This window comes from Bombina bombina, chromosome 8 (assembly GCF_027579735.1).
Source record: "Bombina bombina isolate aBomBom1 chromosome 8, aBomBom1.pri, whole genome shotgun sequence".
Taxonomy (NCBI): Eukaryota; Metazoa; Chordata; class Amphibia; order Anura; family Bombinatoridae; genus Bombina; species Bombina bombina.
Window position 1 is genome coordinate 201,873,612 of NC_069506.1, and position 16,601 is coordinate 201,890,212.

Here is a 16,601-nt window from a genome sequence, read left to right on the forward strand (position 1 = left end):
GCTGCCCCAGGTAATTGCTCTGAACAGGCAAATAATACTTTGTCTAATAAACAATTGCAATGCTTGTAACTAGTAACCAGCACTCTTAGGCAAACCAAATAAAACGTTACGTTAAACTTCACTCACCCGTGTTGTGCGGATTGGGGGTACTTATGGCAGACCTCAGCCGCTTCACATCCGCCACACTCCGTGCAGGTAAGGCTCTAATCAGGAACAAGGCAAATTTTTTACCATCTTTCAAACTATTATCTATTCTTATCTAACCCAGTAACATGTAGGTGTCAGCTTAGACCATTATCCAGTGCCCACTTACACTGTCCCATTTTTTCCTATGGTATCTTGTTCCCTGAATGACTAATATATCTAAGTCTTGTCCATTTTTAGGATTCTCTCAACTAAGAATTTGTACTTTATAGGCATTCACATCCACATTGAATAGCCTTATTCTCATGTCTTAATGAACTATTTGTTATTGGATTTTCCCATTATTATACTTTTTGGGCTTATCCGTTTGGACATTTCTTTAGTTATTATTCATAGTATATTTAAAGTCACTATGCAGCATAGGTGTCAGCATGGCACTCCCGGTATACACTATTTACCTTATCATTTGATTAGATATACACGTAGCATTACCAGTACAAACTATCTACCCTATCACTTATTAGGTATATACATTTTTATCTACTTTATAATTAGATTAGATATCTACATTTTTATCTATGTTCATAATTGCAGGCTAGGTGTCTAGCCTTCATATAGTTCAGTGGAACATATCCATTTATTTTCTGCATTTTTGTACATGACACGTTTATTGGTAAGATCCAGGCACACATATACAGTCCCTGATCTAATCATTTTGCAGTATATTGTTTAAAGTTTTTTGTCCATTCATGTATATACTACTGCCAGTTTTTCGACTATCGACATTACATCCTTCCAGTATGCTAATTTAGTGTGATCAGTATAGGCATTTAGTGATTAATCAGGTGTGCACAGGTTTAGTTTGAGGGCGTTGTTGTATCTTTTAACCTATCACATTTGTTTGAAGTGTTTTTAAACAGGTGTGGGGCTCAGCACTACAGGCTATGACTACGGATCATTTCCGAAACATGTAAGCCAGTTAGTGCTGCGCCCTCAGCACCTTCCACATCGTCTTTGCTGTGCATCTCCATGTTTGATTTTATTTGAACCAAGAATAAAGGATTTATTTTATGCTACTGGGACTTCCTTTCTTTGATCTTCTCATTTCTCTTTAACCTGAGGAAGCATTCATTTATTTTAATAATAATGATCTTTTTGTATTGTTATTTTATTTGATCGTGTAGTTTAGTATCGTACAGTATAGTATTAGAAGATTTGTAGCCTAGTTACTAGTATATATTAAATATTTTTATTGAATAAAAGTAATATCAAGTTAGAGTAGATGATTCAGGAAATATACAAATCAGTTACAGGGCTTAAACTGAATTCCCATCAGTGTAGAAGATATAACAAAAGTAAACAGTTTAAAGGAGTATAGATTTGATAAATGTGAACCAAAGCCCCTAAAAAAAAATGTAGCCCAGTATTTTTAAACTCTTTGGAAGTCACTAGTGGATTGTAGGCCATGTTTTCCAGGACAGTTATGAGTTATACATTCTGCAAGGAGATCCGTAAATAGTTCTGCTAGACCTGTCATTGCCCCTGGCACACCCTGCAGCATGTGTGACTCATAGCTGTACAGGAAAACATAGCTGGGGTGGCAACCCTAAGTGATCGTCTGTTTATCCCCTGAGTGTGAGCCTTCTCATATTGTTGTGCATTTTAAGCAACTGACCTTTATTTCTATGTGTGGTTTGTCATTATGCACCACTGCTTTTATGTTAACCGCTATCTTTTTACCTATGTACGTTTTATTGTTCAATGCTGCATTGTTGCTCTTTAACATTTATAATGATAAATATAAAGTATGCTTTAGCCTTTTTCTAACTACAAAATCTATACTTTTTACACGATCATGGTGACAGATTTTCTTATTTATTTATGACAAATAACCCTGGCCATATTTGCTTGGCAATTTTCTAATCCTTGCATGATTTTTTTAAAGATATTAAAAAAAACAAAACTACAGGAGAGAATGGACTGTTTCATTTATAATTATACAAGGTTTGTATAGTCGCATCTAAAAGGGACATGAAACCTAAAGTTTTTATTTCATGATTCAGATAGAGCATGCTGTTTTAAACAACTATTTAATTTACTCTTACTATTATTACATTTTCATAGTAGAAGTGATAGATATGGCTATAGTCACCCTGAGTGGCTAAGCTCCTTCAATAGCAGGAGCTGTCTTTTTTTATCTTTCCCTGTAGCACATTCAGATTAACGTTAATTATATGTTCCTGCAAATGCAGGGGATCGTTAGTATTATACTAATATACAATGCTGTGTTGGGATGTGGCAGCTCTCATTACTTGTTAGACGTTGCTTATATTTGGACATTCAGTTGCACCCTATTTGAATTCTATTAGTTTATCATAAACTGTTTTAAGCAAGAAAATTAAAAAAGAGAGAGAGACAGCTCTCCAAACAATCCCATGACACGGGTTTCACTTAACGCTTCTTCAGAGGGGGTCACCTGTTTGTTTCCAACATCTGAAAGATTGGAGTTGACCCATTTGTTGGAAAGGTTCTATTTGCTCTTTACAAAGAAATAAAACCTGTAACACTGTTCTTGTACGCAAGGATTTATAATATATTTGGATTAAATATTTAAAGTAAACAATGTTTGGGGCTAACACTTCATACTGGTTCATTTTTACTCTTTTTAATTCTGCATAAACATAAAACTTGGAATTTGAGAGGTGAAAAGAAAGGGAGAAGTTTATGAATGTTATATCTCATACATATATGTAAGTTAAGGACTTTAGTTGATGTGTATAAGTAATTCAATCGGTGTCAGCGGATGCCACAAATAGAGCAACCCTGACATATATAATAATGCAGTAATTTTTTACTATGATGTTCAAGGTATATTTATTGACACATAGGATTAGGTGCTATGAAAATGTGACCGAGCAGCACATCCTTAATCCCTACACACTAGGCAACTGCCTACTTTCATTAGACAAACAGGACCAGCACTCACTTTATCCTTAATATTTCCAACAATTCAAGTTGGTGCACACCAGGGGGACTTCCCTCTCCAAAGTCCAGTAACAAGTAACATGAAACAACACACCGGTGGCACTCAAAAGATGGCAACAGTGCCTTTATTACAGAGCAACGTTTCCAGGCTCCTGCCCCTTTATCAAACTGCCTACTTTCAACATTATTTTATAAATAATATTGTAATAAATAGCAGCAGAAAATCCATTTTAATGTAGGTTTTTGAGAAGAAATACTCTAAAAATTAGCTTCTTTTTCTGCCTTTAACCTTCTATAACTCATATAATGGTATTTCAGATTATATTCCCTAAATCGTTTTATGTCAAATTTAGTTGAACTTTTAAAAAAATATTTAAATCTGTGTGTGTCTATTTTTTTTTTCTTTCTCCAGGCATGGGCTATAACTAGTGGTTCTTATGATCCCAGTAAACAAAATCCCAACCCAGCCGTGTGGAAGAGAAATTTTCGCTCAGCGCTCAACCGCAAAGTAGACATTAAAGTTATCAAAGACAACAGCTCAGATTCCAGTAATCCTTGCAAAATCTATGAAATCTCAAGAGGAAACAGCGTTGAAAGTAAGAACTCTCATGTCTATAGAAAGTAGGAAAGGAAATGAATACATTGGGACATTTTGTAGAATATGCATCATTGTTTTTGATTGGCTTTTCATCCTGTATTAGCGCATTATCTCCTCCTCTTCTGAAGATTACACAAGTAGCATATCCAGTTTCAGAAGTGAGTTGTGATTAGGGATTTCTTTCTTTATTTGAATGACATTTGGACAGTGGAATTAAAAGGACATTAAAAACATCTTGCTTTTGTATATAAAATGTTACTTGTACCACTCTCCCTAAAAAGGCCAAAGAACAAAACCAAAACCAGTAACCTCCAAATCAAATAGTTTAGGCGATTTGCAACATTTTGAAAACCAAGGTAACAGATTTTGCATTTTGCCTTCCCTAGGGAGTGTGGAACAAAACAATTTTACTCAAACCCAATCAATGTTTAATTTCTCTTTAAGCAGGGGAATGATGAATTCCCTATTTTATGGGACCTCACTTAATCTTAAGTATGTGAAGTACATTTTTTTTTATTCTCCCGGCAGGTGATACATGTTCTGAAGATCATAATTTTGGAGATGGTGTCAGCCCGTCATCTGATCATCTGTATCCGGTCAACTCCCAAAACAGCTTCAACTTCTCTATGGTTGGTCTACAATGCTTGTATTCTTTAATCTTATTAAAACCTAGCAGCACCCATGGTTGGTCCAAAGCATAGACAAAAATAAATATACATATGGCTGTTAGATCAATGAACCCTTTCCTATAACCAAATCTGCGCACATAATTTCAATTGTAAATAATTTCCTTATGAGCTCTGATCCAAATATCTAAGGGTCAGGTTACAAGTGGAGCGCCACAATATTAGCACTTTTGTGTGTGAACATCAATCAAGTTAAGCCAATAAGGCTTCTATTTTTGCTCTCATATTGCAAGTTTAAAGTAATATCGCTCAAGTGATATTCTAAAGCGCTCTAACATCTTGTCAGCACAGTTGCTCTATATCTCTTCCATGAAAGAATTTTAAGGAGGTTGCAGAAAAACTAATGTTATCTAACGCTCGAGCGCTAAGCTGATGGTGAGCTAAAGCTCCGGTAGTGGAGAGTTTCACTTCGTTATATACTATAGTGTTTCATTGAAATTTATGTAAAACAATTCATACAGACATATATACATACACACACACATATATACATATATATATACTATGCAAAAAAGGCAGCACTCACTGGTCATTTGTAAGTAAAATTTAGCTTTTAATAATACAAAAAGTTAAAATCTTGGGAAAAACATGATGTTTCGATGCCTAACTGGCATCTTTTTCAAATGTCCCAAAAGGTAAATCCAAAGTGGTCACACCAGCATGCTCTCATGGGGCACACCACATAGCTGGTGTGACCACTTTGGATTTACCTTTTGGGACATTTGAAAAAGATGCCAGTTAGGCATCGAAACGTCATGTTTTTCCCAAGATTTTAACTTTTTGTATTATTAAAAGCTAAATTTTACTTACAAATGACCAGTGAGTGCTGCCTTTTTTGCATAGTACATACTGTTTTGACACTGCACCCTGGCAGCTGCTACTAAATATATGGTGTGCATTCCTACACAGGACTTTGCTAAATATATATATATATATTTCCAAAAGGCAGGCACGCTCACATAGTAGTCAACCACCAGGGAGTCCAGCTTGAAGCAATTCTTTGAAATACAAATCCAGTGAGTGCCGCTTTCTATTTTGGAAATGTTTCTGTATATATATATATATATATATATATATATATATATATATATATATATATAAACACCACCAGGCCTAGCATTCACGGTAAACATAAAGTACCGGGGTGCACAACAAATATTCAATAGATACAAAATAAAGGAAGGCACTCTCCGGATTTAATCCCAAACTTGGGATTAAATTACCCTTTGTCATATCTGGAGAGTGCCTTCCTTTATTTTGGATATGTATGCACACATACTTCTACACCTGTATGTATGCACACATACTTCTACACCTGTATGTATGCACACATACTTCTACACCTGTATGTATGCACACATACTTCTACACCTGTTCTCCTTAAGATGGGGGTCGCCACAAAACAATTGGATATACAGCTTGCAGACACTATTCTTTCATTATTGTAATTATTATTATTTTCATTTATTTGTATACCGCCGCAAAATTCAATAATACAATATTATGCTAAATTCCAATTACTAACCAAACAACAGGAGGGAATCTTGTTCTTCATATGTACGTTTTGTTTGGATAAATGTCTTCAACGCTTCACACAACTTCATAACGGAAAATGAATGCAGATAATGTGTGTGTTTATCTATGAGTGAGTAACTTTTTCTGTATTTTGCTTAATGTAAGATTGGCACGTAGCTAATTTTGTACCTCTTGAAATGTCCTCACCAAAATAGCAAAGGCCAATTTTTTGTGCACAGTGCTCAAAATAATTAGAGTGAACGTTGTATGCAGAGTACACACAGTGCGTGGGCATTGCTCATCTCCAACTTGGAAGATACATGGAGTTAGACAATTAGTCAATTTCATATCCATGATAGAAACCTCTTGAGTTTAATTAGCTTTAAAAAAAAAAAATTTTGTAATATGTTTACAAAAGTGTTATCAGTGGTGAAATCTAGGGGGGGGGGGGAGTTTTTAATTATGTAAATGATAACAGATTACTCACATTTTTATTTTTCAGTTTCGTCAAGGATCAGATCTGTCAGAAAATATGATGCATTTGCAACTCTCCCAAAATGGGGAAGGTAAATAGATTTAATGCATATCATGTATGATGTACAGGCCATCAGACTGTGCAAAATCTATAGAGGATGTTTATAAATAACTCTTGTCCTTAATTATAAGATTGTTTTATGGTCTTTAAAATTAAATATTTAGGTTGATGAATTGACAGATGCATACTACTGGAGCCCTTAGGCACAGGGTAATAAGAAAGATACATTTATAAAGCTACATTTAACACTTTTAAGACATTATGGTGCATCTATAAATTTAAGAGGCAGTTCCTACTTCTTAACGTTTTCGCCACCTTGGAAGTGGTGGAGATCTCACCCTGAACAAGCAAGATTGAGGTGTTTGACGGGGGGGGATTGTATAAGAGAGCTCTCAATTTCGCCAAGCGTTGATGCATCGCAAGTGGAGATTGCAAATTGACAGGTCCTCTACTTGAGAACTTGATACATTTTTTGACCCATCAATGTTGAGCTCACAAAAATATATTTGTTTAAAAAAATATTTGCTAAATGACTGGTCTACCAATTGTGCAGTAAAAGTTTATCACTACCAGTTAGAAATGTGCCCAACAGAGCGTAGGCACCCTGTGCATTTGTCTACACTGCCAAATGAGAAACCTGGTAGAAATGTGCCCAACATAAAGTAGTCACCCACCAGTGCATTTGTCTACACTGCCAAATGAGAAATCTGGTAGAAATGTGCCCAACATAAAGTAGGCACCCACCCGTGCATTTGTCTCTACTGCCAAATGAGAAATTAGAATGGTGCTGCAAATTGATAAACGGTCTATTTAGAAACATAGTCTTGTCTGCGAAGGTGACCATATTTCCTCTCCCTACTAAAAAGACCATTCCTGTGTCTTATATTTAAATGCAGGATGCACTCATCTCCTCAGAAACTGTTAAATGGGCACACCACCCGGCTGATTTTACTGACCATCCCGCTGAAATTTATGCTAATATTAAACTAAAATGAGCTAATATTAAATTGTTTCATTGTTTATTGCACAAAAGATCATTAAATCAATTATTTTTAAATTATGTAATAAATGTGTGCTTTGTTAGCTTAAGTAACATTTAAAAATAAATTAAATTAGCAGTATTGCAAAGTATCACACTGCCCCCACCCAGCTACAAAATAATGTCAACCAGCTGGCAATTATTTCTGATTGGGGTGGTTAATGCTGGAGTCATAGTACACATGTACTTTTTTTTAACAAATATTATTTGCATTAATTCAGTGGCAGCTGACATGCACTGTACTTAACTATCAAATATCTTAAAAAGAAGAGGTGGAAGGCTACTGAGCATCAGTAAAACGGTATATTTATTTCCAATGTTAAAAATACACATGAAGGTGAACAAAGTCACAAACAAACAGGGAAGGAGACAGCAGTCTAACATGTTTCACGCATACTTGCGCTTAATCATAGATGCTGGGGACAAGTATAAACAGCTGCTTCATTTAAAGGGGCAGCACACCAATAAGAACATTCATATAGTTAAGTAATGCAATCATTGGTTATCAACTTGTGCATTTGATTTGTGAAGTGTGTGTCCACAGTTAATGAAGCAGATCAGATAAAAACAAAATACAAAATACTTGTGAAGGGGTAGCAAAATCCTCCTCACCTATCAAATATCTTCTCTAGCTTCTGTTGCCATTAGATGAATTGCTGATAACTTCATCCGAGCTTCCTTGCTTCTCCAGGAACTGGAAAAGTTGTTGGACTGTCAAATACAATACTGCAGCTACAATAGCTTTTTGTTAATATACATTAGCAATCCTTTTCATTTTGTGGTGAGAAGGGGGACATGCTTCAGTGACCCCCGAACTACCAATGATGTTGGTGAAATGATGTAATGTTATGTGTTGTCTTTATCAGGTGAGCATTTGTGACATACAGCAGCAATATGTACACATCCTTTTTGTTTTATTTGTTTTGCAGATTTGTACTGTTCTCCTAATGTCCCAGAGAATGCTATGGATGCTGTGGGTCCCTATAACTCTTCTATTTTAGAGAAAGTCTTGTTCGATGTAACTGCATCTTCCCCAGTAAACGATTCAGAGGAAAATCCGGTCTACCAGGAACTTTCACCATATACACCCAGTAATGAACAAATTGGTATGTAGCATTCTGGGAAATTATACAATTAGCCCAAATAGGGAACGGGTCCGACCATCGACTAAGATGGCTGCTTTATAAAATCGGCTGAGTTATGGAGCTGGTAAATCCGTTGCTTATCACCCATTAGACCTGTCATCCAAGTCTATACAGAGTGCTTTGTGCAGGTTAATATGTGAAGATAAGGTATTTGGACTTTTCATTTAAAACTCCAGCCAGGCATGCCAGAATAGACGAGGTGTGCAGCGGAGGCCTATTCCCGGCCTGGCACTGTGTTTAACCCCCCCCCCCCCCAGCAGCTGTAAGAGCTGAATCAAACAATCAGATATACCATACCTCTACTGAATAGCGGCAGATGAGGCTTAAAAGACATACTGATTATCTCTGCATCCACACAACAATGGAGAGCCTACAGTACGTTATTGAGAATATATTAGAGTTTTGAGAAACAACTCTCCACGTTGATCCAATCCGCCTATTTGCTGCAATGTTCGTTATACTTGAAACCCAAAGAGGATTCACAAGCTCAAACTCCCTGGATAGATACAATACAGGTGGAGCACTACCACCCGACTCCGATGGGCGACATTATCCCGGTCAAACCTAATACACAATCCTATGCTGAACACGTCAGTAGCACTGAAGATAAGACCGTCTGAGAAAACCTAAATGCAGCAGATGTCACGCCGCTCATTTATATCTCTGTTAGCCTCCAAAGTCTTGAGTCAATCTACCTTATTTGGAAATGCACCATTTTTAGTTCCAGGGACTATGCCCAAGCTGACCGAAGGCGTCCGGCTGCAATACTCGGTGACTTATACCCACGGTCTCAATATTCCTCAGCACCACGTGAAAGCCTTGCTCTCTCACTCTGTTTTTTTATCGCATAGCGAAAAAGTAAGTCAAATGATGCAGAGCTCTTAAGTCAGACCGAAAGTTGGAGTAGGTTAAGCATGGTCTCCTGTCTGGAACAGCACCCAAGCGACTCCATAGTTGATAGATTATGGAAATGATCATCTACATCATATCATAAATAACAGCAGGGACTCTGTGGGTACTAAATTGCTCAAAAAATATGTTTTACTGCCTGCTCAATATATGAGGATATTTACTGTTAGCTTGACCTGTTTAATAATAGATCTACTTAGGTTTATCCATTCCATACTATAGTACATAATGATATATTCCAAGTTGTGTCCCAACTGCCGAGACAGTGGAACACACTACATGTACGCTCATAAATCTCTTATGCTACGATGCGGGTTAAGCTTGTTCGCCTTAAAATGTACATATATGTTCCTATCTTAAGTGTCATATATCTAGAGGGTCAGACTCCAAGAGGTGAATCAGGTAGAGAGATTTCACTTTGTATACGCTCACCTTAACCTTCATACATACACAGCCTTCTTATATGTAATACTATGGTCCGGTTTCTTAATCCACATAGTGGCCCCTAGTTATCAATGTCTGTCGGACCTGATCCGACAGTGCGGATCAGGTCCGACAGACATCGCTGAATACGGCGAGCGTTGCACCAGCAGCTCACAAGAGCTGCTGGTGCAACGCCACCCCCTGCAGACTCACGGCCAATGGGCCGCCAGCAGGGGGGTGTCAATCAACCCGATCGTACTCGATCGGGTTGATTTCCAGCGATGTGCGTCCGCCTGCTCAGAGCAGGCGGACAGGTTATGGAGCAGCGGTCTTTGTGACCGCTGCTTCATAACTGGTGTTTCTGGCGAGCCTGCAGGCTCGCCAGAAACACGAGGCATCAAGCTCCATACGGAGCTTGATACATATGCCCCAGTGTCTCAATGTCTTGTATTATAGTTATGTGCCTGAATCTGTGAATTAGGGGTAGGAAGATGTTTGTTGACTCTAATGTCAGTTCATATATGCGTAGCTGTGACTTTTGGTTACATCTAGAAATACACCCCTTGCAATAACTCACAGTTACCCAGTAACATCCTGAGAGGTGAGTACCCCCTCACATTTTTGTAAATATTTTGTTATATCTTTTCATTTGACAACACTGAAGAAATGACACTTTGCTACAATGTAAAGTAGTTAGTGTACAGCCTGTATAACAGTGTAAATTTGCTGTCCCCTCAAAATAACTTAACCCTCTTGGGCATGGAGTTCACCAGAGCTTCACAGGTTGCCACTGGAGTCCTCTTCCACTCCTCCATGACGACATCACGGAGCTGGTGGATGTTAGAGACCTTGCGCTCCCCCACTTTCCATTTGAGGATGCCCCACATATGCTCAATATGGTTTAGGTCTGGAGACATACTTGGCCAGTCCATCACCTTTACCCTCAACTTCTTTAGCAAGGCAGTGGTCGTCTTGGAGGTGTGTTTGGGGGTCGTTATTCATGTTGGAATACTGTCCTGCGGCCCAGTCTCCGAAGGGAGGGGATCATGCTCTGCTTCAGTATGTCACAGTACATGTTGGCATTCATGGTTCCCTCAATGAACTGTAACTCCCCAGTGCCGGCAGCACTCATGCAAGCCCAGACAATGACACTCCCACCACCATGCTTGACTGTAGGCAAGACACACTTGTCTTTGTACTCCTCACCTGGTTGCCGCCACACACGCTTGATACCATCTTAACCAAATAAGTTTATCTTGGTCTCATCGGACCACAGGACATGGTTCCAGTAATCCATGTCCTTAGTCTGCTTGTCTTCAGCAAACTGTTTGCAGGCTTTCTTGTGCATCATCTTTAGAAGAGACTTCCTTCTGGGATGACAGCCATGCAAACTAATTTGATGCAGTGTGTAGCGTATGGTCTGAGCACTGACAGGCTGACCCCCCACCCCTTCAACCTCTGCAGCAATGCTGCAGCACTCATACGTCTATTTCCCAAAGACATCCTCTGGATATGACGCTGAGCACATGCACTCAACTTCTTTGGTTGACCATGGTGAGGCCTGTTCTGAGTGGAACCTGTCCTGTTAAAACCACTGTTTGGTCTTGCCCACCGTGCTGCAGCTCAGTTTCAGGGTCTTGGCAATCATCTTATAGCCTAGGCCATCTTTATGTAGAGCAACAATTCTTTTTTTCAGATCCTCAGAGAGTTCTTTGCCATGAGGTGCCATGTTGAACTTCCAGTGACCAGTATGAGAGAGTGTGAGAGCGATAACACCAAATTTAACACACCTGCTCCCCATTCACACCTGAGACCTTGTAACACTAACGAGTCACATGACACCGGGGAGGGAAATTGTCTAATTGGGCCAAATTTGGACATTTCCACTTAGGGGTGTACTCCATTTTGTTGCCAACGGTTTAGACATTATGGCTGTGTGTTGAGTTATTTTCAGGGGACAGCAAATTTACATTGTTATACAGGCTGTACACACACTACTTTACATAGTAGCAAAGTGTAATTTCTTCAGTGTTGTCACATGAAAAGATATAATAAAATATTTACAAATATGGGAGGGGTGTACTCACTTTTGTGAGATACTGTATGTATGCTATATCTGTATAGTCAGCATTAGTTGTTAGCCATGTGAATCTAATTGGTATATTCATTGATTATGCTATCTAGCTAGAACCTGAGTTTCTCAATTATACCCAATAACAGATCTAAGCCTTCTAGTTATATCTACCCAACTAATAGTTTATGCAAGCTGTTAATTTATATGTACATATTAGCTAACCTCCAACCCTTATTGTCACTTCACACAGGCCCATAAGTGTCCTTTTTATATCTGTGGAGGTTCACATAATTATAAAAAGAGAGGTTTTATTCATATTTGCCTTCTGTTTATTGGTATTGTTTGTAATGTAGAACATGCATCTTTCTTTTGCTGTGAAGATTATCCTTTTCTATGTATTAACTGAGCTATGGCAATTCTTATTTGCATTGTAACAGCTTTTCAAACCTCAATAAAAGAAATATTTAAAAAAATAAAAATAAAAAAAAGCCCAAAAACAGGTAGCCCTCAGTTTACGCCGGGGTTAGGTTCCAGAAGGAATGGTTGTAAATCGAAACCCAGTTTATAATGTAAGTCAATGGGAAGTGAGGGAGTTAGATTCCAGGCCCCTCTCAAAATTGTCATAAGTAACACCTAATACATTATTTTTAAAGCTTTGAAATGAAGACTTTAAATGCTAAACAGTATTATAAACCTAATTAAATAATCACACACCAGACTGTGTCATCAAACTAAGTTTAATGAACAAAAACATTTGCTAATAATCACACAACAGACTGTATCATCAAACTAAGTCTAATGAACAAAAACGTTTTTTTACTTGCATTTTTCTGCAAACAGTTCTCTGCATTGTTAGCATGTTAGATAATATTGAGTCTGCACCTATTCTATGCATTTCAATCTGCAGTTATTAATAGGCAGTTAGGCACCCTTACCTCAAGCAGCTGGTTAGGAAGATAATAGGGAAGTGGCTGCTAGATCTTGTTGCTCGATAGCTAAGGTCTGTTCTGTGTGCACAGATCAATTTTTGTCTGCTAAGTTGCATAACTTTGCTGCTACACAAGCGGACAGCTCCATTTACTGGCTATTTTAATTAGTGCACTGCTTTTCAATGCTATTCAATAGCAGTCACATGACTGAAAAAAAGGTTGTTATTCTGAAACGGCGCAAATTGAACCAGCGTAAACCGAGGGCCACCTGTATAACATATTTAGGGCACAATATTCTGAATCAATCACAAAGTTGTTCAGCCAGGTATCCTGTGACTGAAGGGTTCCCTTAAAGGGACAGTCAAGTCCAAAAAAAACTTCCATGATTCAAATAGGGCATGTAATTTTAAACAACTTTCCAATTTACTTTTATCACCAATTTTGCTTTGTTCTCTTGGTATTCTTAGTTGAAAGCTAAACCTAGGAGGTTCATATGCTAATTTTTTAGACCTTGAAGGCCACCTCTAATCTAAATCCATTTTGATAGTTTTTCACCACTAGAGGGCATTAGTTCACATGTTTCATATAGATAACAATGAGCTCATGCACGTGAATTTACCATGGAGACAGCTCTGATTGGCTAAACTGCAAGTCTGTCAAAAGAACTGAAATAAGGGGGCAGTCTGCTGAGGCTTAGACAAAACTGGGGAATTGGGATTATCTACAACAACAAAAAAAGAGGGACAGTCAACACCAGAATTTTTGTTGTTTTAAAAGATAGATAATCCCTTAATTACCAATTCCCCAGTTTTGCATAACCAACACAGTTATAATTATACACGTTTTACCTCTGTAATTACCTTGTATCTAAGCCTCAGCAGACTGCCCCCTTATTTCAGTTCTTTTGACAGACTTGCAGTTTAGCCAATCAGAGCTGTCTCCATGGTAAATTCACGTGCATGAGCTCATTGTTATCTATATGAAACATGTGAACTAATGACTTCTAGTGGTGAAAAACTATCAAAATGGATTTAGATTAGAGGCGGCCTTCAAGGTCTAAACAATTAGCATATGAACCTCCTAGTTTTAGCTTTCAACTAAGAATACCAAGAGAACAAAGCAAAATTGGTGATAAAAGTAAATTGGAAAGTTGTTTAAAATTACATGCCCTATTTGAAACATGAAAGGTTTTTTTGGACTTGACTGTCCCTTTAAGGAAGCATATTCCATCCTCCACAGCTTTCCTATTTAAAGGGACAGTTCACCCAAAAAATGTTTTATTTTTAATTGAAAGTACTTTATTATTTAAGTATGCCAGTCCGAAACAATAAATACAAATTTCTTCTGTTAAGTGTGATCAGTCCACGGGTCATCATTACTTCTGGGATATTACTCCTCCCCAACAGGAAGTGCAAGAGGATTCACCCAGCAGAGCTGCATATAGCTCCTCCCCTCTACGTCACTCCCAGTCATTCTCTTGCACCCAACGACTAGATAGGATGTGTGAGAGGACTATGGTGATTATACTTAGTTTTATATCTTCAATCAAAAGTTTGTTATTTTAAAATAGCACCGGAGTGTGTTATTACCTCTCTGGCAGAGTTTGAAGAAGAATCTACCAGAGTTTTGCTATGATTTTAGCCGGAGTAGTTAAGATCATATTGCTGTTCTCGGCCATCTGAGGAGTGAGGTAAACTTCAGATCAGGGGACAGCGGGCAGATGAATCTGCATAGAGGTATGTAGCAGTTTTTATTTTCTGACAATGGAATTGATGAGAAAATCCTGCCATACCGATGTAATGTCATGTATGTATACTTTACACTTCAGTATTCTGGGGAATGGTACTTCACTAGAATTACACTGTAAGAAATACATAAAGCTGTTTAATAACTAGAGATTATGTTTAACGTTTTTGCTGGAATGTAAAATCGTTTTCATTTGCTGAGGTACTGTGTGAATAAATGTTTGGGCACTATTTTTCCACTTGGCAGTTGCTTAATCTGTTTTTCTGACAGTTTCTGTTCTCCCTCACTGCTGTGTGTGAGGGGGAGGGGCCGTTTTTTGGCGCTTTTTCTATGCATCAAATATTTCAGTCAGCAACTCATTGTATTCCCTGCATGATCCGGTTCATCTCTACAGAGCTCAGGGGTCTTCAAAACTTATTTTGAGGGAGGTAATTTCTCTCAGCAGAGCTGTGAGAATTATAGTTTGACTGAGATAAAAAACGTTTATTCTGTAATTTGTTTCCTGCTTTCAGAATTTGTTATCTTTGCTAATGGGATTAAACCTTTGCTAAAGTTGTGTTGTTTACAAGGATTGAGGCTATAACTGTTTCAATTTATTAATTTTCAACTGTCATAGATCTTCTGTGCTTCTTAAAGGCACAGTACATTTTAATATTATTCTAATTGAATTGTATTTCCAAGTTGCAAGTTTATTTGCTAGTGTGTTAAACATGTCTGATTCAGAGGATGATACCTGTGTCATTTGTTGCAATGCCAAAGTGGAGCCCAATAGAAATTTATGTACTAACTGTATTGATGCTACTTTAAATAAAAGTCAATCTGTACAAATTGAACAAATTTCACCAAACAACGAGGGGAGAGTTATGCCGACTAACTCGCCTCACGTGTCAGTACCTACATCTCCCGCTCAGAGGGAGGTGCGTGATATTGTAGCGCCGCGTACATCTGGGCGGCCATTACAAATCACATTACAGGATATGGCTACTGTTATGACTGAGGTTTTGGCTAAATTACCAGAACTAAGAGGTAAGCGTGATCACTCTGGGGTGAGAACAGAGTGCGCTGATAATATTAGGGCCATGTCAGACACTGCGTCACAGGTGGCAGAACATGAGGACGGAGAACTTCATTCTGTGGGTGACGGTTCTGATCCAAACAGACTGGATTCAGATATTTCAAATTTTAAATTTAAACTGGAAAACCTCCGTGTATTACTAGGGGAGGTGTTAGCGGCTCTGAATGATTGTAACACAGTTGCAATACCAGAGAAAATGTGTAGGTTGGATAAATATTTTGCGGTACCGACGAGTACTGAGGTTTTTCCTATACCTAAGAGACTTACTGAAATTGTTACTAAGGAGTGGGATAGACCCGGTGTGCCGTTCTCACCCCCTCCGATATTTAGAAAAATGTTTCCAATAGACGCCACCACAAGGGACTTATGGCAAACGGTCCCTAAGGTGGAGGGAGCAGTTTCTACCTTAGCTAAGCGTACCACTATCCCGGTGGAGGATAGCTGTGCTTTTTCAGATCCAATGGATAAAAAGTTAGAGGGTTACCTTAAGAAAATGTTTGTTCAACAAGGTTTTATATTGCAACCCCTTGCATGCATTGCGCCGATCACGGCTGCAGCGGCATTCTGGATTGAGTCTCTGGAAGAGAACATTGGTTCAGCTACTCTGGACGACATTACGGACAGGCTTAGAGTCCTTAAACTAGCTAATTCATTCATTTCGGAGGCCGTAGTACATCTTACTAAACTTACGGCGAAGAATTCAGGATTCGCCATTCAGGCACGCAGGGCGCCGTGGCTAAAATCCTGGTCAGCTGATGTTACTTCTAAGTCTAAATTGCTTAATATACCTTTCAAAGG

The 16,601-nt window shown here is 38.3% G+C and overlaps 1 protein-coding gene across 2 annotated transcripts in view; it reads left to right on the forward strand.

The window, feature by feature from the left end:
- IRF3 (interferon regulatory factor 3) overlaps positions 1-16,601 on the forward strand; it is a 74,206-nt gene that overhangs the window by 14,871 nt on the left and 42,734 nt on the right. For both annotated transcript variants that reach the window (XM_053690845.1, XM_053690846.1), the window contains 4 exons: positions 3,542-3,725; positions 4,256-4,356; positions 6,431-6,494; positions 8,432-8,608. In XM_053690845.1, coding sequence (XP_053546820.1) covers positions 3,542-3,725; positions 4,256-4,356; positions 6,431-6,494; positions 8,432-8,608 — 526 coding nt within the window. The remainder of the gene's footprint in view (positions 1-3,541; positions 3,726-4,255; positions 4,357-6,430; positions 6,495-8,431; positions 8,609-16,601) is intronic.